The sequence below is a fragment of the Littorina saxatilis genome, linkage group LG3, assembly GCF_037325665.1.
Source record: "Littorina saxatilis isolate snail1 linkage group LG3, US_GU_Lsax_2.0, whole genome shotgun sequence".
NCBI lineage: Eukaryota > Metazoa > Mollusca > Gastropoda > Littorinimorpha > Littorinidae > Littorina > Littorina saxatilis.
In genome coordinates, this window is record NC_090247.1 from 41,347,374 (window position 1) to 41,372,862 (window position 25,489).

The 25,489-nt window shown below is 47.4% G+C and overlaps 1 protein-coding gene and 1 non-coding gene across 2 annotated transcripts in view; both read left to right on the plus strand.

Annotated features, from left to right (window-relative positions):
• LOC138960913 (serine-protein kinase ATM-like) overlaps positions 1–25,489 on the plus strand; it is a 92,313-nt gene that overhangs the window by 47,328 nt on the left and 19,496 nt on the right. Inside the window, exons 33-47 of the mRNA XM_070332546.1 lie at positions 2,724–2,877; positions 3,197–3,293; positions 4,711–4,848; positions 5,037–5,246; positions 6,112–6,214; positions 9,530–9,771; positions 10,784–10,900; positions 12,224–12,446; positions 12,913–13,071; positions 13,811–13,933; positions 14,472–14,677; positions 16,179–16,389; positions 17,545–17,658; positions 18,025–18,183; positions 20,368–20,512. Coding sequence (XP_070188647.1) covers positions 2,724–2,877; positions 3,197–3,293; positions 4,711–4,848; positions 5,037–5,246; positions 6,112–6,214; positions 9,530–9,771; positions 10,784–10,900; positions 12,224–12,446; positions 12,913–13,071; positions 13,811–13,933; positions 14,472–14,677; positions 16,179–16,389; positions 17,545–17,658; positions 18,025–18,183; positions 20,368–20,512 — 2,401 coding nt within the window. The remainder of the gene's footprint in view (positions 1–2,723; positions 2,878–3,196; positions 3,294–4,710; positions 4,849–5,036; positions 5,247–6,111; positions 6,215–9,529; positions 9,772–10,783; positions 10,901–12,223; positions 12,447–12,912; positions 13,072–13,810; positions 13,934–14,471; positions 14,678–16,178; positions 16,390–17,544; positions 17,659–18,024; positions 18,184–20,367; positions 20,513–25,489) is intronic.
• On the plus strand, positions 21,768–21,886 carry LOC138963333 (5S ribosomal RNA). Its single transcript, XR_011454798.1, has one exon. It is a non-coding gene; the product is annotated as a 5S ribosomal RNA (ribosomal RNA).

Sequence of the window (25,489 nt, forward strand, 5' to 3'; positions counted from 1 at the left end):
CCGTCGCAGACCTTTACATACCTTGGCATGGTGTTCGATTCACGGGAGTGGACAGTCCGTCCCACTCAACGCCGGGTGGACAAACTGCAGGCTCTTCTGTCTTCCCTGTTAGGGCTTCAGTCAGCTCCAGCCCGTGTACAGGGCCAGATGGAGTCCATGTCGTCCCTTATTCCGCTAGGCAGATCCCACAAGCGCCCGTTTCAGGCGGCGCTCAGTTCAGTCTGGAATCCGACTTCACAAGGCTGGGACGTTTCAGTCCCGCTCGGGGTCTGGTTTCAGCAGACCACGCTTCAGTGGATGAACACCCCTTGGCTTCTGCAGGGAGTGCCCATAGCGCTTCCTCCTCCGTCCACGCATCTCTTTTCGGACGCGTCTCAGAAGGGTTGGGGGGCTCACGTAGACACACACACGACGTCCGGTCGGTGGTCACAAGAGCAGCGGCTTTGGCACATCAATTGCCTCGAGCTCGAGGCGGTCTTTCTGGGGCTTCAGCATTTTCTCTCCGCCCTCCAGGGCACCCATGTGTTGATTCATACCGACAACACGACAGTCGCTGCCTACCTCAACAAACAGGGCGGTTCCCGATCTCAACTGTTGTCCAGCCGAGCATGCGAGATCCTTTCTTGGTGCGCTCGCCATCAGATTCTGGTCTCGGCTCGTTACCTGCCCGGCTGCCTGAACGTCCTGGCCGACGCCCTCAGCCGGTCCTCTCAGATCCTCCACACAGAGTGGACCATCGCACATCAGGCGCTCCTCCGCCTTTGGGCGCAGGTAGAGCGACCGATGGTCGACCTCTTCGCCACGAGGTTTTCGCGTCGCCTTCCGATCTTTGTTTCCCCGTTTCCGGACCCGGAAGCGTGGAAGATCGACGCGATGACGATCAGCTGGACAGGGCTAGTGGCTTACGCCTTCCCTCCCACTCCACTCATCGGAAGGGTCCTGCGAAAAGCCGACTTAGAGCGGCCTCGTCTTCTTCTCGTGGCACCGCGCTGGCCCAGTCAGCATTGGTTCCCGGACCTTCTGCGGCCCGCCAATTCCGCTCAGCCTCCGGCGAGGGGAGCTTCTACAGCCCAGGACGGGCATTCTTCACGATCGCCCCGAGTTCCTGGATCTTCACGCCTGGCGACTGTTCGGCGATCACTGAAGCGCTCAGGCGCCTCAGATCTTACTTTGGACTTAGTCCAGAAGGCTCACAGGCGTTCCACCTCCTCTGTTTATTCGTCGCACTGGCTGGCTTGGACTCGATGGTGTGCGGCTAACTATGTTGTCCCGGTCGCCCCGCGATCAATGCAGGTCGCAAACCACTTGGCATGGCTCTCCGCTCAGGGACGCGCCGCGTCCACTTTGCGCGTTCGCCGCTCAGCCATCTCAGTTACTCTTAAGCAACTTGGTCGCTCCATCTCCCTCGGGGGAGTCATCGCGAGTGTGCTAAAGGGCGCGGCCCTCAGTTCTGCAACGGAGAGAACTTCTGTTCCGGCTTGGGACGTTCTGCTAGTACTCGAATTTCTCCGTTCTAGTGCTTTTGAACCTTTACAAGACGCTAGTCTTTCTGACCTTACGCGCAAAACTCTCATGCTCATACTGCTCGCTTCCGCGCGAAGGGGCAGCGAGATCCACGGCCTCTCAGGTCTAGACCGTGATATCACTTTCGAAAGAGACGGCTCGGTTTCACTGCGTTTCCGTCCCGATTTTCTCGCCAAAAATCAAAAACCTGACCAACTTTCACCGATCATTTCCATTCGGCCTCTCCGGGACATTTTAGCCCCCGGCGATCCGGATCTTTCTAACTGTCCGGTACGCGCGCTTAAGGCTTACTTGTTGCGTACCGCTCCGATTCGAGCATCAGCTCAGAAGTTGTTGTTTATTTCGATTAATACAGCCCGAAATAAAGACATTGCAAAAACCACGCTTACCAGATGGTCTTCCACACTTATAAGGCATGCCTATCAGTGGTGGCAGACACAAGGGGGGGGGCAGTCAGTCCTTCCTCTTCGATCACCTCGGACGCACGAGGCTCGAGCGTGGGCAACTTCCTTAGCTGTCCTCAAGTCTGGAAGGATGTCAGACGTCCTCAAAGCTGCATACTGGACGTCTCAAGATGTCTTCCTCAGCTACTACCTCCGGGACATTGCCAGCACTCACCCGGACGGTACCAACTGCCTCCCAGCCATGGTTGCCGCAGGCCAGATACTTCCAAGAGTTTAATGTGAGTATCCCACCGCCTTTATGTGCAATCTGCCATTTATGTGAGTTGAGGTAAGAATATGTGATTGAATCGAAAATTTCAAAACTAAATTTTCATTTAATTAATATACTTACTCAACTCACATCGTTTATACCCTCCCATCCATCCCCGCTAACATTATATGTGTTACAGGTGTGTGTTTCCGTGGGGGAATGACGGCCGGTAGTAGGACCGCGCATGTGCGGGTTACCGGTAGGGGAGGTGACTCCCGTCCTTGACTACGGATTGTTTTTCTGTGGGAGTTACTTCCCCCCTTACCAGGGTCGAGTACTACTTCAATATCTTAGCAATGAACTGAAGTTAATGCCATTTATGTGAGTTGAGTAAGTATATTAATTAAATGAAAATTTAGTTTTGAAATTTTCGATAATAAAACAATATAGTGATATTCACCCAAAAAAAGCAGTTTCAGGGTGCTTCACAATTTTTAATTTTTTTTGATTGACATTAAAACTTCCACACTTTTATACATGTGCAGGTGGAATTCAGTGAGATGTTGCTGCCTTACCTGGTGCATGAAATCCTCATTCCTGGGCACCCAGATCACAGGGAGCTGCTGTCTCAGAGAATCTCTGGCTTCTTTCACACACACTGCGACTTAACATCATCCCAAAGTGCACGGAGCAGCTCCGGTCAGTTGAAACTTAAAGTACAGTGGAACCCCCCCCCCCCCCCCCCCCCCCCCCCGCCTATCAAGTCCCACCATTTTAAGACCCCTCCCCTTTTTCAGACCCTAGTTTTTCAGATTTTTTGTTTTTATAAATTATAACCTTTTAGCCCCATGGTTAAATCCATTCGCTTTTATAAACTGACTCTCATTTTTTGGAGGTCCTAAAAGGGGGTTCCGCTGTACTAACATTATGAATAAGTTGTGTCCATGTCTGTGCCTTTTGTTTTCTTTGTGAAATGCCTGTTGCTTGCCTCTTCATTTAATTTTGTGTTTGTTTTCAGATGACCAAGCCAAGTCCATCTGTGTCAATAAGGATTCTGTACGAGTGATGCTCAGAGTTGTCAATTTCCTACGCACACAGAAACGACCAGCCAAAGGGTGAGAGCTTGTATATATGCATGTTGTGTTTTTACACAAAATATAAGTTGCTTCAGTTCCTCACGCGGTCAACTGGTGAGGATGGCAAAGACAAAAAATATAAGTTGCTTCAGTTCCTCACGCGGTCAACTGGTGAGGATGGCAAAGACAAAAAATATAAGTTGCTTCAGTTCCTCACGCGGTCAACTGGTGAGGATGGCAAAGACAAAAAATATAAGTTGCTTCAGTTCCTCACGCGGTCAACTGGTGAGGATGGCAAAGACAAAAAATATCCAGCTTTTGTGAACAGTGGTACCTGCAATAAAAGACTACCCTTGAAACCAGCTAAAAGTTTCCCCAAATTGCAGGTGTTCTCTCATGGCAGGGTTTCCTTGATAACGATACTATTTCAAGAGACAAGGAAAAGTGTCCTTTGTTCGGAGGTGTACTCTCATCAGAGGGGCCCTCCATTACAGCTACCACTGTTGTTTCATTGCGGCAGTCGTTTGATGAAAGACGTTAATGTAATGTTCACGTTGTTAAGTGCACACTGTTGTGGAGCAGGGAGCACTATTGTCGGCATACTGTGGATCTCATGAGTCTTGAAAGCATGGTACGGGCGGGGATGTAGCTCAGTCGGTAGCGCGCTGGATTTGTATCCAGTTGGCCGCTGTCAGCGTGAGTTCGTCCCCCACGTTCGGCGAGAGATTTATTTCTCAGAGTCAACTTTGTGTGCAGACTCTCCTCTGTGTCCGAACACCCCCGTGTGTACACGCAAGCACAAGACCAAGTGCGCATGAAAAAGATCCTGTAATCCATGTCAGAGCTCGGTGGGTTATAGAAACACGAAAATACCCAGCATGCTTCCTCCGAAAACGGCGTATGGCTGCCTAAATGGCGGGGTAAAAAAACCGGTCATACACGTAAAATTCCACTCGTGCAAAAAACACGAGTGTACGTGGGAGTTTCAGCCCACGAACGAAGAAGAAGAAGAAGAAAGCATGGTACTGCTAGGTTCCCAGCTAAAATCAAACAAACAAGAGAAGTTCATCTTCTGATGTTGCAAGAGAGAGACAAAGAAAATCTAATATTGACTAAAAATGGAGAACTATAACCTTATACTTATAGCTTTTAAAACAAACAAACATTTTGAACACAGTGGAAACCCCTTTTAAGACCCCCCAATTTAAGACTCCCTCTTTTTTAAGACCATGTTTTCTCAGATTTTCTGTTCAGAACCTCTGTAAAATTACCCCCAATTTAAGGCTCTCCTTTTTAAGACCCGATTCTCTCAGATTATTTGAGGTCTTAAAAAGGGGGTTCCACTGTATGTTTGTTTTGTACTGTACAAATGGATGAATGATTACAACACTTTTTAAACCAAGGAAAAAATGTCACAGAGATACGTGTCCACATCATGTTTATGGGTTTGCTGCAGGCCCAGACATGTGGTGACAGCATGGGACAACAACTTCTGGTTAGATCTCAACTACCTGGATGTCGCCTGGGCCGCACACAACTGTGCTGCTCACTTCTCTGCCGTTCTGCTGGCGGAGATTTGGTGGGAAGCTAACAGGTGATCTCACGCTTGACTATGGCTGACATACATTTTGTTTTTTTGTTATTATTTGTTTTTGGATAGTGGCTGACATAAAAAAAATGTTGCCTATTTCAATGTTTTACTTTTTTCTGTCACAACCCAGCATCAAAGAGAGGATGGTAAGGAATGACATGTAATAATTTTCCTCTTACTTATCTGTCCAGGGAATCTGAACCAGCGGCAGCGAACGATTCAAATGAACCTTCACAGAACTGTATGGACGTGCAGAGTCAGACCTCGTCCCTGTTCTCGGAGGGGTCAGCTGATGACCGTGCTGGGATCCAGACACTGCTGCTGGAAGCGCTGCGCAGCATTGGCGACCCTGACGCAGTCTATGGCTGTGGTGCTGGATCTCTACCTGATCCAACGTCAAGGTCAAATGAACACTTTTCTTTACGTGTGTGCTTTTGCACGGAAAATTGTTTTTATGTTCTGGGGGAAAAAAAGCAAAGGTGTCTGAATCCTTTCAAGTTTGCAAAACATTAGGTATTAAGAAATAGAGAGTCTTAAAATGAGGTAAAGTTATGGACGATATAGCGACGAAATCTGAGGAAGTAAATAATTTGAATTTACAGAGGACTGTAGTTTAGATGATAATTGGTTTTGAGAAATCACAGTTACTGTCTGATGTCAAAGCTTTATATCCTTAAGAAAAGCTATTTATGCTTATGCGCACGCATGTGAGTGTGTGTGTGTGTGTTTATTTGTTTGATTGTGTGTGAATATGTTCATTAATGTGCATTAAAGGAATACTACTGATCTGACGGTATTGGAATAGTTTCTTGCGAATTTGACTAATTTTGGGAAATCATTGTACCGTAATTTAGACACACATGACATGATTTGTTCAAAAACCATCACCAGTATGCTTAGTGATTAAATTAAAGCGAGCGAATGAGCATCCAGGTGCTGCTTCTGTCCTGTGCTGAAGTTTAAAAATATTGTTGAGCCAGTTTAATTCTGTTGCTCCTCCAGGGACCATGTGGCCCTGGTAACTGACAACATTAAAGTGGTCAGGGGAAATAACCAAATTCTTATACAGTAGTTCACTTTCCATTGAATTTTACAACAACTTTTGTCACAAAGTGAAGAAAGTCTTGCTGCTTGATACCATTATTTCAAACCTTGAACCTGATCGCATAACTTTCAAAGTGATCTAAGAGAGGTTTTCCTTCCTTTGTTTAAAATGAATGAAGTTTTTTTGACATCCTTAACAAGTTGATTTACCTGTGTCAACAGAGTGGAGACATATCTGCACGAGAAGCGGTGGGAAAAGGCAGTGGTCACTCTGGACATTCAGATGCAGCAACCTACACCTTACACACAGCTACAGCTCCTCAAGGTGAGATAAAGGCATCAGATTCTTCTTCTGCATATATACAGTGGAACCCCATTTTAAGGCCCCCGAATTTAAGACTCCCTCCCTTATAAGACCTTATTTCTCAGATTTTCTGTTCATAACCTCTGTAAATGTACCCCCATTGTAAGACTCCCTCCTTTTTTGACTCACATGCGAAGCAAAAGTGAGTCTATGTACTCACCCGAGTCGTCCGTCCGTCCGTCCGTCCGTCCGGACGTCCGTCCGTCCGTCCGTCCGACGTCCGTCCGGAAAACTTTAACGTTGGATATTTCTTGGACACTATTCAGTCTATCAGTACCAAATTTGGCAAGATGGTGTATGATGACAAGGCCCCAAAAAACATACATAGCATCTTGACCTTGCTTCAAGGTCAAGGTCGCAGGGGCCATAAATGTTGCCTAAAAAACAGCTATTTTTCATATTTTTCCCATTTTCTCTGAAGTTTTTGAGATTGAATACCTCACCTATATATGATATATAGGGCAAAGTAAGCCCCATCTTTTGATACCAGTTTGGTTTACCTTGCTTCAAGGTCAAGGTCACAGGAGCTCTTCAAAGTTGGATTGTATACATATTTTGAAGTGACCTTGACCCTGAACTATGGAAGATAACTGTTTCAAACTTAAAAATTATGTGGGGCACATGTTATGCTTTCATCATGAGACACATTTGGTCACATATGATCAAGGTCAAGGTCACTTTGACCCTTATGAAATGTGACCAAAATAAGGTAGTGAACCACTAAAAGTGACCATATCTCATGGTAGAAAGAGCCAATAAGCACCATTGTACTTCCTATGTCTTGAATTAACAGCTTTGTGTTGCATGACCTTGGATGACCTTGACCTTGGGTCAAGGTCACATGTATTTTGGTAGGAAAAATGTGTAAAGCATGTGAGTCGTATGGGCTTTGCCCTTCTTGTTAAGACTTTGTTTTTTCAGACTTATTTTTTTCATAACCTCTGTAATTTTACCCCCATTTTAAGACTCCCTCCCTTTTAAGACTCTGTTTTCTCAGATTTTCTGTTCATAACCTCTGTAAATTTACCCCCATTGTAAGACTCCCTCCCTTTTAAGACTCTGTTTTCTCAGATTTTCTGTTCATAACCTCTGTAAATTTACCCCCATTGTGTAAGACTCCCTCCCTTTTAAAGACCTAATTTTTTCAGAATTTTGAAAGTCTTATAAGGGGGGTTCCACTGTACAGAGAAGTCTCTAGCTTGTCAATGACAGGTTTTCTCTTTTTCTGTCACAATAACTCAACCAGCCCCCTACCACCATCCTCTCCTGCCAAACCCCAGTCTCCCATTCCACTTCCACATTCCCATTCTTGTTCCATATTGTTGCAAGTAGTTTGCAAGTGTACACATTCATTAATCTTTCACCTGCTCTTTGCTTGTAGCTCTGTGGTTTACATTCTTTTGAATAGCCTGACGGGCGTAGTGGATAAGACATCGGCCGAGGCCGTGATTTCAAATCCCGTCCGAGGCCGCCTGGTGGGTTAAGGGTGGAGATTTTTCTGATCTCCCAGGTCAACTTATGTGCAGACCCGCTAGTGCCTTATCCCCCTTTGTGAGCAGTACTTTCCTGTTGGTATCCCTGCTGTAGAAGTGTGCCCCTCAGGAGATCTGACAAGTACACCTGCTCCTCCATTGGCCACGGCGTTTGTTGCTGAACCGTCTGTATACGCATGAATCCAGGCGTCTTCAGGGTACCGTTCAGCAATCATGGCGAGTGTTAGGGTGCGCCTGGCAGTGTCGTTCTGGGAATCTCCTGAGGTAACGTAGGGGACTGTGGTGGAGATGTGAAGATTCTTGTAGTCTTCCTTGCCATGGCTGTGGCAGATCTGAGAAACTGATTGGTAGTGCTGATGGAGGTACAGAGGCTTGGTGCTCTCTGGCAAGTCTCTTGCTTTCATGTAAGAAGCTGCTGCACTTGAGGCGGTTCTTTGTCAGGTTATCCATCCTCTTCTTCATTGGATGCGCAGGCAGGCACTTGAATTTCTCTGTCTGAACCATGACCTTGGCGTCTCTCCTCTGACTGAGGGGTTGAATGGCAGCAACTTCTTCCATGGCCTTTATTGGTGTGGATCTCATCGATCCAGTAATGATCCTGAGGGCTTGGTTTTGGACCCTGTCCAGTGTCTGCTGGTGGGTCTTCGCTGCTGTAGACCAAGCTGTAGAGCCATACTCAAGATGGGGCCTGACTGCTCCCTGGTAGACTAGCTTGAGTATCTCTTCGTTTGCTCCCAAGCTGGTTCCTGCTAGCTTCCGCATAATGGCAAGCTTGCGCCTGGCCTTTGCTTCAGCATTGTGGATGTGGGGTTTCCAGGTCTGTTTCTTGTCAAAAGTAGAAGTTTAGGCCATCATGCAAGCAGCCTCCATGATTCTTGACTCGGAAAGCGAATGCCCCCAAGTTGTTTTCCTCTCTGATGCACTGTCTGCCTTGGAAGCCCTTGCAGGAAACAAACTTCCTCGTCTGATGGAGAAACTCCAGGAGCTTGCCAAGACTCGACGAGTAGTCCTGCAATGGGTTCCAGCACACTGCGGAATTCCAGGCAATGAAACAGCTGATGAGCTCGCCAAACTCGGAGCCAGGGAGGAACAACCAGACAACCCGGTCAGCTTCGCTGAAAAGAAAACCCTCGTGAAGGCAGCAATGCGACCACAATCCACGAGAGACGCATATAATCTCCTAGAACGATGGCAGCAAGTAGTGATCATGCGACTACGAACTGGTCACTGTCGCCTCAACGCCCACATGTTCAGGAAGCTGAAGCTGACCCCATCACCAACCTGTCCCTGTGGTCTGGAAGACCAGACTCCAGAACATGTCTTAATGACATGCCCCCAACTCAAACCAATCAGAGACAAAGTGTGGCCAGCATCAGTCCCTCTCCGCACCAAACTCTATGGGAGCAGACAAGACCTGGAAGCCACGACGTCATTCGTCTCGCAGACTAACCTGATGGTGTGACGGCGAACGCAAGAAGAAGAAGAAGAAGATCCCCCTTTGTGTGTACACACAAGTACAAGACCAAGTGTGCACGGAAAGATCCTGTAATCTATGTCATAGTTCGGTGGGTTATAGAAACATGAAAATACCCAGCATGCTTCCCCCGAAATCAATGTATGCTGCCTGAATGGCGGGATAAAAACGGTCATACACTTAAAAATCCACTTGTGCAAAAAACATGAGTGTACGTGGGAGTTTCAGCCCATGAACGAAGACGAAGAAGAAGAATAGCCTATTCTTGAGAAGTACTGTACCACGTTATCATTTTCCTTGCTTCTGCAGACGGTACAGAAGTTTGGCGGGGAGTACTTGGTGGGAGCCTGCCTGCAAGGCATACAGGAGACCTCCCAGCCAGACATGACAGAGCTTCAGTACCAGGCGGCGTGGAAGGCAGGGCAGTGGGACTTGGACGTTCCTCCGCTGTCTGACGGTGCCGCTCCTCTCCACCAGTCCTTGTACAGCTGTCTGCACGCTGTCAGGGATGGACAGCCTGCAATGGCTGTGGGCATTCTCCACAGCTCCAGGTGAGTACAGTTAAACCTGTCTATTGGATTCGTTAATATAAGCTTTATGCAGACCTGGGAACCCATACGATTTCGCCGTATTTTGTACGCATGATTGTCTAGAATACGATCAGTACGTTCAGTGGAAAAAAATTCCAAGACTTCTTTTCTTCACAAGTGCATCCCGAAGCCGATCCAGTATTTTGACCCCATGATTACAGTTTTTTGTCAGAAAACATTGAAAGAAGCATTTGTTTTAAATGTATTTGTAAACTTAATTAACGGTGCAACGGGTGTGTGTGAAGTATGTTTCAATCATGGATGTTCAAATGCTGTGTGGAGTACGCTCACTTTTCTGGAAATACACAAAGTTTGTTTGAGAATACTCCAATCGCAAAACAGGGGTTCCCAGGGCTGTTTATGCTTGAGTTCAGATTCTCAATGTTAAATATTGTATATATGTCACGATACTAAAAGTGAATAAAGTTTTGTTTAAACCAACGACCAACCAAGGGACAGACCAAAAGTGGTTGTAATAGACAGGTGGTTGCTATGGAAAGAGAAATTATACAGCGGGGGGAAAAGTCGTCTGGACTGTTTCGGGTGGTCATGATGAGCAGGTGGTTGTCATCGAAAGGTGGTCGCAAGGACAGGTTCGACTGTATTTCAACTTCTTGAAAGACTTCAGCCGTGTCTGTTCTTGTTTATGCTAGATGTCTGATATATACCTTGCGTTGACAAAACCTTAGCAATCCCTTAATTGAGTCAGGTGAGCTCACTGAGGAGCTGCTTACCTACAGTAGAACTTGAGTGGTCTGGATTGACAGTTTATTTTCTAACCACTTACATGCATGTATTATCCTGAAAAATCAACACTTACATGCATGTATTATCCTGAAAAATCAAAACATCAGGTACTCATTTTTGTTTTGTCAGAATTGCCCATTCTCCTGATCCTCCTTTGCTATAAATGTGCATCTAGCACCAAAGTAGCATGCCACATAATGATTTGCACTCTGTCTCTACCTTGCAGGAGCAACTTGCTTCGAACCTTTGACAAGAACTTGGAAAGTTGCCGTAGCCTGTACCCACTTCTATCACAGCTGCAGTGTCTCCACCAGTTTGAACTGTTGGTGAATGCTCTCTCCAGGTTGGTGTTTTTGTCCTATTTTCTTCATTAAAGCAATGTCAGTGTTTGCATACAAGCGTTATGCATATAGCAACCGCTAGCGTGAAATAAAAATGTGAAAGTATGCAGAAGAGGTGGGCATGTGGTAGCCAGCAGTATGAAAACAAGAGTAGAGTCATCTTTGTTAACAAAGATATTTAATGATTTACTGGTGTGTTTTTTTTTAATTTTTGTTACAAATTATCTGTTGTGAAAATTATTTCTGTTTTCCCAGCGAAGTTGGAGGTATCCCATGAACGCTATACTGTTATCGAATTGAGAAATGTTCATGCCGATTATACATGATAAAGAAGGATTCTTTGTGCCCGATCAGGGGCTACAGTTGGGGATGGAAGTTCACCAAAAATTGGGAACATACTAACTAAAATGGGTGACATGGGCAAACGCGACCCAAGGCCGCTTTGGCCGGGTAGAAATTCCATAGTTTCCAAGTCAATGAATAAAGCTTGCGAAAGAAGATGACGTCGAAAGGCTTTGACGTCATCCCCTCTTTGCGGTCTTTCTCTCTCGCGCGATTGTGTGTGTGTGCATTTTGTGCACATGTGTTACTGTTACTGTTAGTTTGGTGTGTGTGTGTGTGTGTGTGTGTGTGTGTGTGTGTGTGTGTGTGTGTGTGTGTGTGTGTGTGTGTGTGTGTGTGTGTGTGTGTGTGTGTGTGTGAGAAAGAGAGAGAGTGTGGTCATGTATGTGCGTTTGCATGTGTGTTAGTGTTAGTGTGTGTATGTGTGCGTGTATGTGTGTGTTTGTGTAAGAAAGAGAGAGTGGCTGTGCCGTGTATGTGTGTGTGCGTGAGTGTGTTCATGAGTTTGTGTGTATGTTTGTGTGTGTATGACTGTGTTTGTGTGTTTGTTTGTAAAGGTGTGTGTGTCCGTCTGATTATATGTGCACATGAGTGTGTATGAAGTTTGTGTGAGTGAGTGAGTGAGTATGTGTGAGTGAGTGAGCGTGTGTGAATGAGTGTGTGTGTGTTTGCAAGTGTGTGTGTGTCCGTCTGTCTATGTGCGTTATGCATGTGTGTTTTGTGTGTATGAGATTTGTGTGTGTGTGTGTGTGCATGTGTGTGTGTGTGTGTGTGAGAGAGAGAAAGAGAGAGAGGATTTGTCCTTCGCGGGGGGTATGCAATGTCTTGGCATTGCACTTCTACTTAATTGACTGTTTTATTTTCAGAAATGTTTAAAACAGTTCTGCCGAAACATTTACTATTTTGTTGTTTTCATTCATCAAAGTTCGATTGAAGTTTTACCAAAACATTCACTAACTACTCTTCTTCCATCCAACATACAGCGATGACAAAACAGAGGCGCTGGGCACACTGCTAACACACTGGCAAAATGACAACCTGACACCAGAAGGAGCAGAGTTTGAGTTTCTAGAGCCTACATACAGTCTGCGGGTGGCCGCTGTCCGCCTTCTGGCTGCTAAAGACATCCATTCTGACGCCCAGATGGCCTTGCAAGATATTCTGTTGCACACCACCAAGGCAGCGAGAAAGGCTGGGTACTATCAGGTAACCCTCAGATATGAGTTTGGGGTTTGTGAAGGTATAGTTATACCTTTAAAAAAAAAAATCTCACAGGTTTTTCTTCCAGTCATAAACTGATAGAGATTGCAGCTAAAGAAGACCTTGATTGAATATCAATCTGCACCTGTAGTCTTTTCTTTTTTTCTTTTTATAACTTCAGTTGAATTGAGGCTGCTCTAAACCCTACGGGAAAACCCCCACCAACCAACTGTAGTCAATAGGGCCTATGGTGGTCTCTTGTGTTTGAACTTGACTGATTCTTTCCTGATTGATGGTCAAAATAAGTCATGTGAAGGTTACGTTTAGAAATACTGTAATTCACTGTAACAGAACCCCAGTTGAACTTAATCTCCAGGGTGATTTACCCATACCCATACCTATACCATACCCACAAACTGGGGGGCATAAAACCAACACAGAATTTGATAATAGTGATGTCATTTTGATGCAGGTGGCAGAAAAATACATTCATGAACTGCAGCACCAAACAGACATTTCACCAACCACCAGCCTGCACACACAGCTACAGCTGGCACAATTGTTCTGGGCCCGACGGGAACAGACCACAGCTAAGCACGTCCTCAAAGCCCTCATCAAGACGTGCCAGCAGGTGAGGAAGTTTCCAGTTTAGCTTCAGAAAGGGGAGAAGATGGTGTTTGCATGTATGCATTTGTGGCTGCAGTTCTGTCTTTATCTACATTGTTTTAGCTTGATGTATAACGCCAGCAGATATCTCTTTCCCAAACCTCTTGATTTATTAATTGAATCCAAAACAAACAAAAAACAACGGAAGGAAAAATTTTCACTGTCAAAAGGTGAGAAGTCTAGCATTAATTGTTTGTGTTCAAGAATTTTGTGAATACCGTAGCGCAGTGGTTAACGCATCGGCTGCGGGCCGGGAGGTCATGGGTTCGAATCCCATCAGGGTCATGTGGGTTTTTCGGGCTACGGTCGGCTCCTACCCAGAGTGGAAGTGCTATGGTACCTATGGGAAGGCTGGGATCACCCAGCCGAGTGTCATTCACTTAATGAATGCGACTTTGAGGGTGCTCAGGTTCTGTATACCTGACCAACACCGCAGGTGCGGCAGTTCTCGTGCCTGGTTGATGCCAGGATATATTATGACAGTAAGCGTAGAGTGCTGCCCTGTCACCTAGTCTCAAAAACCAAATTGGAAATTAAAAGCATCCTCATCTCATTAATCATCCAAAATTTAAAAAAAATTAAAAAAATTAAAAAAGAATTTTGTGAATGCCGGTTCTAGAAAGAAAAATGTCCAATGCTGTTTTGTTAAGACTCCAGAAAAAGTAAAACAACTGAGTTTTTTCCTGTGTGTTTTCTTTTTCCAGCTTGGAGAGGAGAACAGAGAAGCTCTGCGCTTGCAGACAAAATCTCTCTCACTGTACGGTAACTGGCTGGCTGAGACCAGATCAGAAACGCCTACTGTCATCATGGAACAGTACCTTGAAAAAGTGAGTCAGTTTGGCATCTTGTGGTGCCTGTAGTATTCTTGTACATGTGCTGTGGCTTCAGTAACACAGCATATTGTGCCATGAGAATATTTTTATTAATGTCTGCAATATGGGCAGCTGTACGTACATTTTAGCAGTCAAACGTGATTTGCTATAGTGATTTGGAATAAGTTCATGTATTGAATTGAGCCTGTTTTGGAGACAGCCTGACTTTTGGTCATGGCTTTTCCTTTAAGAGGCACCTCATACCAAAAAATCCAAAAACAAATATACTGCCAACGTTCCAAAATTCAGAATAAAAAACCAAGAAAGGTATGTTATTGGAACGTTTAATTATTGACAAAATAAAACATTCCGTTCACAGATGTTTCAACCCAGCGGTCTTTGAAGTGCAGTAACTGGCTGACAATAAGAGCAACATTTTGTTACTGAAATGAATGGAGAATGAGAGTGTGTGTGTTAATTTGTTTGTGTGCGCATGTTTCTGTCTGTCTGTCTGTGAACAAACTGGTAATTCTTTGCTTGGCTGAACTGACAGACAGTACAGTTGTTGGAAAGCAGTCAAGACAACTGTGGTCAGGAGGCTGTGGAGGGTTACCTGTCCTTGGCGCGATTTGCAGACACACAATACCAGAATATTGTGGACCACATGAGCTCACCAACCTTTGAAGCCAAGCGGGATCTCATGAACAAGGCCGCTGCCGAGTACAACAAGTACAGTGAAGGAGGACAAGTGCAGAAAGAGTGAGTTGTGCTTGTAGCTAGAGCTGTAATATGTATTGTGAGATTATTTGTATTCGTGGGCTAAAACTCCCATGTACACGTGTTTTTTACGTGTATAACCGTTTTTACCACGCCACGCAATACGTTTTTAGGCAGCCATAGGCAGACCTGTTTACCCTTACGATTTTGGCGTAATTTATTACGATTTTCTGCAAAAAATACGCCATTCCGCTATCCGTGTCAAAACTACAATTTTCATAAATTAAAAAAATGTAAAAATTTTTTTTTTTTTTATCAATTCACATGTTTGGCATTGTTTTTTTCAATGGCAAAATGGGGTGAAAAAGCACAGGACTGACCAGAGATCATGTCTGTCTGATGAGACGCTGGAGAGCCTTATTCTAGTGGTGAAGTCTCGCCCTCACTCATTCGGCAAGCGCAAGTACAGTAGAGAAGCGCTTGACACACTGAAAAAGGCCTACTCTGAGCAAAAGAAAAGAATCAGTGATGCATGTGCTTTTGATGTGATCTTCTTTGAAATTATGATGACTAGAAAAACTGACTGATGTGTTTTGTTTGTGAATGATGGATATATTATGTGCATGATTGCGTTTCGCAGACACAGTTGTCATGTGCGTTGTAATTGGCGACGAATATGGATGATTACTATTTTTGTGCCAGGATTACTATTTTTGGGGCTGAGCATTACTCCAAAACACTTATGGGGGTAAACAGGTCTGCATACGCCGCTTTCAGGGGAACAGTTTTTAGAGATAACGAGTACTAACTACAAAATAAGACCAGCAGGCGAAATGACAATTTTGATGAGCTGCCCTCACAAACCTGCATCCTCACAAAAAAATGTTCTTGTTGGCTCACGTAAGTGTAGCCTATGCGATCGTAACTTTGTCTGTCTGTGCGTGTGTGCGTGTGTATGTCTGTGGTAGAAACTTTAACATTTCGTCATTTGAAGACGTCACATTATGACGTAAGAGGGTTAGACGTCACGCGAAGGAATTACTGAAAGTCTCGGTCATTGTTATTTTGAGCGGGCCGAGACTAGTTGGCAGTCGTGTCCCTGTAAGTTACAGGCTACATGCAGACAGACAGATCTAGATCTAGTGTCTCGCTTTCTTGCACAGTGTCACCTATGCTTACTGTGTGTGTGTGTGTGTATGTGTGACGGAGTGATTGAGTTTGTGTTACTGTTTGTCGATTTCTTACGTGAGCCTTGAAGGCTTCGCCTCTTGTTTGTTTGGTGGCTACCATGATACTTTTATTTAGTTCAAAACTTTATGGCCATAATGGTTGCCACTAAGGCACAGGAATTTACAGTTGTATTTTTGTCATTTGTACAAGCTTCTGGACAGACAGAATGACTGTAAATGACTGCTTATCATAAACATACACAAGGAGATGAGTTTTATCCCTACAGGGAATTTTACTTATAAATGATACCAAGGGGTATGTTTAAAAGCTGGGAAGGTGAACAATTTTCCTCTTTATTTTTCTCCTGTGACAGTCGCTACCTGCGGACCCTTGAGAAGCAGAGCAAAATAGACGAGGAAGAGGTTGCGGCCATGATCGAAGACAGAAAGCGCTTCCTTCAGCACGCAGTGTGTTGCTACGCAAGCTGTCTGCAGCGAGGGGACACCCATGACCTGCGTATCTTCCGTCTGACGTCCCTGTGGTTCGACAACAACACTTCCCCTGAAGTCAATGAAGTTTTGGAGGTTTGTTTCCCAGTCTTTTGTAATTTTGTGAAGGTTTGTGTGAGTGGGTGTGTGTTTCAAGGTGAGCTGTGTGTTTTGCCCAGCATGGTACACTGACAACGCAAAGAAGAAATTTAGTTGTGCGACTGTTCATGAGTGTCATGTATAGCTCCTTAAATCCCATGAACCTGAGCTTTTGGTTGCTGTGAGACTGGTCATTAGCATTGTGTTTAGCACCTAGGTATTTGTGGACTTTAGTGCTAGAGTGTTCATGATATCACACAAAAAAACACTTCCCTGTATGGCTCCCTAAATGGCAGTGAAACAATTGTCTAACATGTCAAAACCCTCTTGTGCTAAATGTGAGTGTCATTGGGAGTTGCAGCCCACAAACACAGAAGAAGAAGACAGATAAAAATCAGGGAAAATTAAGTGTCTGCCCCTTCTCTTAGAAGCTAGGTTTGTTTCTTTCACAGGATTGCTTACAAAAGCTGAAGTATTGCAAAATCAAACAAGAGGCGAAGCCATCAAGGCTCACGTAAGAAATCGACAAACAGTAAAACAAACTCAATCACTCCGTCACACACACACACACACACACACACACAAACACACACAAACACACACACACACACACACACACACACACACACACACACGCACACACACACACACACACACACAGAAAGAGCATAGGTGAAACTGTGCAAGAAAGCGAGACACTAGATCTAGATCTGTCTGTCTGCATGTACACTAGTCTCGGCCCGCTCAAAATAATAATGACCGAGACTTTCAGTACTTCCTTCGCGTGACGTCTAACCCTCTTACGTCATAATGTGACGTCAATGTAATGTGACGTCTTCAAATGTTAGAGTTTCTACCACAGACATACACACGCACGCACGCACATACGCACATACGCACATACGCACGCACGCACAGACAGACAAAGTTACGATCGCATAGGCTACACTTACGTGAGCCAAAAACAAGAAAGGTAGGTTGTTGGAACGTTTGTTATTGACAAAATAAAATTTGGAACGTTGGCAGTTTCTTTGTTTTTGGATTTGAAGTATTGCAAGTTTGATGCATACATTTACAACTAGAATAAAACAATCTTTCCCATCATTCCTGACAAAAAATGTGTTCAGCAAGTTAAATTTGTATGTTTTGCAGAAGTGCTCACAGAAGCTGAAGAGTTACAAGTTCCTGCCTCTGATGCATCAGCTAGCCGCCAGAATGAGTACCAAGGTCAAGGACAACCGGCTGTTTCTTCCAACGCTAAACAAGGTGAGGTTTGTCGGTCAGACCCTAGCAACTTGATATTTTGCCTTCAAATAAAGTTTTTGTTTATGCCCAGTCATGTGATGTAAAGTTTCCAGGGAATCAAAAAGGGGAAGGTATCGACAAGGAACAGTTGCTCAAAAATAAGAAAAATGTAGAACCAAGTTATTATTGTCCTGCTAGCAAATAATTCATTGCAAATAAAAAGCTATACTCTGTTTTTTAGTTTGTTGGCTTCAACTCCCATAGGCACTCTTTTTTGTGTTGCAGATTTTTTATTAGCTTGGCCATTTTTTCTCCGCCATCTAAGCAGTAATAGCCATTCTGTTCTGAAATGATAAACAAAATGTTTGCAAATTTGTATTTAACAAGATCCTGGAGAGAGCGGCAGTGGACCACCCTCACCACACGCTGTGGGTGTTGCTGGCCCTGGCCCACGCCAACAAGGACGAGGAGGTGGTCTCACAGGGTCAGTCCTCCAAGCGAAGGGGCAAGCTGGCCACTGGCAAGAACGCCAACATGGAAACAGAGGTTTGCACACTTGTACAGTACGGAGTAACCCCCCCTTTTAAGACACCCCCCCCCCCCCCTAATTCAAGACTCCCTCCTTTTTGACTCACATGCGAAGCAAAAGTGAGTCTATGTACTCACCCGAGTCGTCCGTCCGTCCGGAAAACTTTAACGTTGGATATTTCGTGGACACTATTCAGTCTATCAGTACCAAATTTGGCAAGATGGTGTATGATGACAAGGCCCCAAAAAACATACATAGCATCTTGACCTTGCTTCAAGGTCAAGGTCGCAGGGGCCATAAATGTTGTCTAAAAAACAGCTATTTTTCACATTTTTCACATTTTCTCTGAAGTTTTTGAGATTGAATACCTCACCTATATATGATATATAGGGCAAAGTAAGCCCCATCTTTTGATACCAGTTTGGTTTACCTTGCTTCAAGGTCAAGGTCACAGGAGCTCTTCAAAGTTGGATTGTATACATATTTTGAAGTGACCTTGACCCTGAACTATGGAAGATAACTGTTTCAAACTTAAAAATTATGTGGGGCACATGTTATGCTTTCATCATGAGACACATTTGGTCACATATGATCAAGGTCAAGGTCACTTTGACCCTTATGAAATGTGACCAAAATAAGGTAGTGAACCACTAAAAGTGACCATATCTCATGGTAGAAAGAGCCAATAAGCACCATTGTACTTCCTATGTCTTGAATTAACAGCTTTGTGTTGCATGACCTTGGATGACCTTGACCTTGGGTCAAGGTCACATGTATTTTGGTAGGAAAAATGTGTAAAGCAGTTCTTAGTGTATGATGTCATTGCTAGGTTTAGTTATTTGACCTTGACCCTGAAGGTCATGTAAAGGTCAAGGTCAAGCATGTGAGTCGTATGGGCTTTGCCCTTCTTGTTAAGACTTTGTTTTCTCAGACGTTTTGTTCATAACCTGTGTAAATTAACCCCCATTTTAAGACACCCTCCCTTTTAAGACTTGATTTTCGCAGATTTTTGGAGGTCTTAAAAGGGGGGTTCCACTGTCTACATGTAATGTGTGTGCAATGGTTTGCCTTTAATGTGGGGCTGCTCTGATTAGGGAATGATTGACAGTAAAGGAGATTGTCTGTTGTTCCTTGACTGATATTTATTCAAACCTGCCTTGGCGGACACCTCTCGATAACGAACACTTGCCCAATAAGGAACAGTGGCTCATTATGACCACACCAAATTATCCCGCATAAGTTTAGTTTTTTTAAATAGTTCACCTTTTCATAGCAATTATCTGTCTATAATGACCACTTTTGGTCGGTCCATAGGGTTGGTCTTTTGGTCAGTCCCCAGGTTCGACTGTACTTAGCTAATACCTGTCATGAATGGACACCTGCAATACATGGACACTGGTTCCCAGAGTGTCCTTTCATCTCAGGTTCCACTGTATAATTATTGTCCCATCTGGAACTGCAAGACACAAAATCTAGACATCTTCTGATTTTCCTGTTAGCACATTGAAACTATTAAACTCCACAGAATTTAAAGTGCAGCAGAAAACAACACCCAGTCATTAGAGTGTACCCCTCTGTTGTTATCTATATTTAGAACGTTTGCTTCCCTTTGTTTTTGTGATCTTTGTAGGCTCAAGCAACTGATTATATCTACTGTTTATCTGAACAGTGTAATGATATAGGCCCACTGGTCATGATTATCCATATAGCCTGGCCATGCACACAGCCAGCCTCAGCTTTATCTCTGTCTCTGCAGCAGTCTGCATTCAGCTTCCACAGTGTCCAGTCTAGAACTATCAGTAGTCTCTCAGGGATGGCCAAATTGTCCGCCTGATCGCCAGGTGCGAGTAAAACATCTGCCGGGCTAATAGTAACCGCCTGGCAACTCGCCTGGCTGGCCAGTAAAAAGTCTTGTCAAATGTAGCATTTGTGGTTGTAATATTGAGTTGAAAGCAATATAAATGCTGCAGTATGTACCGGGCCAGCGACATTTCTTATGGGCTAGTGACAGTTTTTCGCACAGCTGGGGAGTTATGTTGAGATTTGGCCATTCCTGTCTCTACTTTGTGCTGTGTATTCAACTTTACCGTTTAGTCTTATCTACAATACAGTGTGATCAGTAATATACACACCTTCACAGTGTTGTCTAGGTGTGTGACTGTGAGTGTCATGCTATACATACATCATATCATTCCTAACAGGACAGAGTGGAGGCAGCACAGAAGTTCCTAGCTGGACTGAAGTCCAAGAGCAAAGTGGCGCACATTGTCAGAGACATGGAGATGGTCTCCACTGCTTACATCCAGCTGGCAAATTGGCCTGTACAGGAGTATAGCAAAGAGATTAGTGAGTAGTGTGTGTGTATATATGTGTCTGTTTGTGTGTGGGGCTGTGTGGGTGGGTCGGTGTACTGATTTCGAGGGGGGGGGGGGGGTATGGGTGTTGTGTTTGTGTGTGTGTGCGCGTGCATGTGTGTCAGAGTGTGTGAATGTGTGTGTGTTTGTTTATGTCAGTGTCTGTCTGTAAATGTGTGTGTGTGTGGAGAGAATAGTAAGTTGTGTGCGCAGGTGTAGAGAATGGTATGTTTAAATCAGAGATGTGTAGGATATTTGTCAATATAACACTTACCTCGACAGTACTATTCTTGCACATTATCTATTATAGGCCGAAAAAATTGGACAAAACGCTGAGTGGGTACAATTATCTCCCATAACCATGCGCCACCGTGGATCCCAAGCACTGTCCGAGTGCTTCCCCCTTACAGGATGTAGGTGGCGCGTCCTCTTTCTTTTTTCGCGCGTGTCAGACCGGCTGTGTTTCTGCTACGCTCCCGGATTATTTTGGACTAAGAGGCTCCTTTTCTGTGTGGACTATCACCTGTTGGATTATTGTGTGTTATTCCACTTCTGGCTTGAGGCTACGTTGTGTTTCCTTCAACTTGTGCCTCCGTTTTTGTGTGGCGGACTCGGCGTGCCTCCCGTCCTACTTCGTGGTGACCGGTCGTCTGCTTCTCGTTTCGCCGCATTCACTTGAGTATTGACCTAAATTTTCTTTGAATTTTGTTAATTCTCGGTCTTTAAGGGTACGTACAGGGCGAGGTAGGATGTCTCGTCCTGTTTTGGGCTCTGGTTCTACGGAACCAGAGTCTGCCGGGGGCAACCCTTCTCCGGGCGCCCAGCGTCATGTTTTACGCACGGAGAAGGGGATCTTTCGGCGCTCCGACTCTCCCTCCCCAAACGCTTTGCGTTTGCGGCGAGGGAGGGCGGAGAAAGCCTGTTTGAGCAAGCTCAATGCGAGCTTGCTCAAACAGGCTGGGCTTGAGCCTGGGACTTCGGGCGGGGCTGCGCCGTCGAAGGTTCGGGGAAGGTCGAGGGGAAAGAAAAAGCTTCTTTCTCCTTCTCCTTCAGTGGAACAGGCTTCCCCCCCTTCGACGCCGTTGTCCGGCCCTCAGTCTCAGGCTTCAGCTCCTCCCGGTTTCAAGCCTGGGGGGAAGGTTTCCTTCTCCCCCCTGGCTCGAATCCGGGGGCAGGTCGATTCCCAACCCTCTTTGGGGGTTGGTGAATCCGATCTAGGGGCTACTGGAGAGACTCAGGTTTTGACAGCCAACGGCCATACCACGTTGAAAACACCGGTTCTCGTCCGACCACCGAAGTTAAGCAACGTCGGGCCCGGTTAGTACTTGGATGGGTGACCGCCTGGGAACACCGGGTGCAGTTGGCATTAAAATCTTCCTTTTCCGGTGCCTCTCCTGTGCCCTCCTCGGTTTCCACCGCTGTGGAAGCCAGGAGGGACACGGGTCCTCCTCTGAACTCCCTCGCTGGGTCGTCTGCTGCTGTTTTGACAGTAGTTTCGGCCTCCTGGGGGGGGAGATCGGAGGAGATGACGGGGTCTCTGAATTCCCTCCCCGCTGGGGTTGGGATGCGAATTGACCCCGTTCAGGGCGGTCCTGTGGGGGCAGGGGTTTCAGGCTTCGTGCCTACGACCACTGCTACTACGGTTCCCTCTGACGTCCGTGTGACTGGTGGCTGTCCCTCTTGAAACGCTCCGGCCGACTAGTTACTGGACGTGGAGGTGTTCGACAGAACGTGGTACTTCTGTCGAATGGTCAGGGCGACGGGAACATTGTTTCTGTTGCTCAGACCGACACCTCCGACCGGACCGTCTTGACCCCACGCCATTCCTTAGCGTCTGGTGTTCGGGTGACGGATGGTCCGGACCAAGGGTCCGGAACGTTCCAGGCTTACGGGTCGGGATCGAACCGGACCCACGGGTCCCGACTGGACTTGACCTCCGGGTTTGGTCCGGACGGGACCCATGGTACGGGACCGTACCGGACCTTAGGGTCCGGTGCGGGACAGTACCTCTGGCCCTTGCCGGACCCCCCGGACCTACGGGTCCGGATGGTACGGTACGGGACCAGTGTTTCGGTCGGGACCGGACCACCCGACCACCTCTGTTGGTCTGGGTGGTCTGGCACCGAACCGGAACACACCGGACCTACGGGTCCGGAGGGTACGGTACCGGACCAGTAGTCCGGTCAGGACCGGACCACTCGACCACCTCTGTTGGTCCGGGTGGTCTGGCACCGAACCGGACCATGCCGGACCTACGGGTCCGGATGGTACGGTATGTCCACGTCCGGACCGAGCCACCCGAACACTTCTGTGGGTACGGATGGTTCGGTACCGAACGGGACCTCCGGATGGTACGGGACCGGACCGAATCTACGGGTTCGGATGGTCCGGTACCGGACCACCCGACCACCTCTGTTGGTCCGGATGGTCTGTCACCGAACCGGACCATACCGGACCACCGGACCTACGGGTCCGGATGGTACGGTAGGTCCACGTCCGGACCGAACACTTCAGTGGGTACGGATGGTTCGGTGCCGTACGGGACCTCCGGATGGTATGGGACCGGACCACAGGACCGGAACACCGGACCACCCTACCGGATCGGTCCGGACCACCCGACCACCTCTGTTGGTCCGGATGGTCTGGCACCGAACCGGACCTACGGGTCCGGATGGTACGGTATGTCCACGTCCGGACCGAGCCACCCGAACACTTCTGTGGGTACGGGTGGTTCGGTGCCGAACGGGACCTCCGGATGGTGCGGGACCGGACCGGACCTACGGGTCCGGATGGTCCGGTGCTGGACCGGTGGTCCGGTCCGGACCGGACCACCCGACCACCTCTGTTGGTCCGGATGGTCTGGCACCGAACCGGACCATACCGGACTTACGGGTCCGGATGGTACGGTGTGTCCACGTCCGGACCGGGCCACCCGAACACTTCTGTGGGTACGGATGGTTCGGTACCGAACGGGACCTCCGGATGGTACGGGACCGGACCGGAACACCGGACCGGAACACCGGACCACCCTACCGGACCGGTCCGGACCACCCGACCACCTCTGTTGGTCCGGATGGTCTGGCACCGAACCGGACCTACGGGTCCGGATGGTACGGTACGTCCACGCCCGGACCGAGCCACCCGAACACTTCTGTGCGTACGGATGGTTCGGTGCCGAACAGGACCTCCGGATGGTACCGGACCTACGGGTCCGGACCTACGGGTCCGGATGGTCCGGTGCGGGACCACCCGACCACCTCTGTTGGTCTGGATGGTCTGGCGCCGAACCGGACCATACCGGACCACCGGACCTACGGGTCCGGATGGTACGGTATGTCCACGTCCGGACCTAACCACCCGAACACCTCTGTGGGTACGATGGTTCGGTGCTGAACGGGACCTCCGGATGGTACGGCACCGGACCGGACCACCCTACCGGACCGGATCGGCACCCCCGACCGGACCGGACCATTTCTTTTCTGATCAGACCCGATGGGTTCCTGTTCAGTCTATAAATGGCGGGGGTTCGTTGGCTGGGCTGACCCAACAGTCGCAGGGTTGTTGTTTTTCTCCCCCTTCGGCTGCTGGAGACGTTTCGTCTTTGGGGCAGGGGTCTTCGCGGCCTCTTGCTTCTGTGGGCGTTTCTTCACAGCCTGCTTCATCGCTTTCGGCTCTTCCCCCTCAAGCTCCCTACACTCCTGCTTTTGAGGAGTTGTCGGGAAGTGAAGAGGAGAGTGAGTCGGAGGACGATAGGGAGGAGGATCAGGGTCGCCCTGAGGTTAACACTGAACCTCTACCCTTGCCGGTTTCTGATGGAACTTCCGAAGCTATGCTTCGTACTTTCCAACAGTACATGACAGACATCACGCGGCGTCTTGACGTCACGGATGCCTCTCTTAAGCGTCTGTCGTCTAGTGTTGACACACAGGACGTGGACCCGGGGTCTGAGGACGAGAGGCAGGAGGCTCGTCCTCGCACAGCTAGAAGGACGTTTGAACAGTTTCAGGACGTCCTTCCCTGAGACGCCCTCTCGTCCTTTGAGTCCGCTTCGGCCCGGGCGCGGGAGGCTCACGCCGCGTCTGCCGGCGGCTCGTTTTATGAACGATCCGGCCGCCGGCAATTCGCGTTCCACCCTAGTCTAAGTGCCACGGTGGAAGCGGCAGCACATCGCCTGAGGAGTACAGATTCACGTGCAAACGCGACCTATGTTCCTCGGGAGGACGCGGGTTCAGTGCCATGCTTTCCTTCGGGAGGCGCACCTCCACTGTTTCCTCGTGTCCAATCTGTTTCGTCCCTCCCTTTTCCCTTTGACTCTCGAACTCTCCCTTTCCAGACTTCGAGTGTTTAGGGTGGGGCTGACGGTGATGTGTTCGTTGGGGAGGTGCCTTCGGTCAAGAAGGTGGAACTGAGCTCTGCTTCGTTCCACAATCTTGAGGCCACCGTTTCTTCCACAGTCGAGGCCCAATCACAGGCCTTGACATGGATGAGCACGCTGTCCACACTGTTGGACCCTCCCGATCGGGCAGAGTCCGATTCCACTCGGGTCCTTGACACGGTTCGAGTGGATCGGGCTTTGCATGCCGTGCGATCGTGCGTGACGTCTGCGGCAGAATTGGCCATTGGAACACGGGTCCACTTTATTGGCCCTGTTCCGTGATCATTTTCTGCCTACTTCTATAGTGCCTCCGGATATGAGGAAGAGTCTGAGGAACACGTTTCCTCAGCCTTCTTCCCTCTTTCATCCGGACACTGTTCGTTCTGTGGTGGAGTCCACACGCCAGAGGAACACTGATTCTCTGATGGTTGGCCTCGCTGCTTCGGCGACGGCGGCGGGGAGTAAGAGAAGTGCTACAGTCACCTCCAGCTCCCAGCCTCAGAAGAAGAAGAAGAAGCCAGTTTCACTGCCTCCTTCTTCCTCCTCTTAGGCGCCTGTTGCGTTCCCAAGCAAGACGAAGGGTGCTCAGACAGG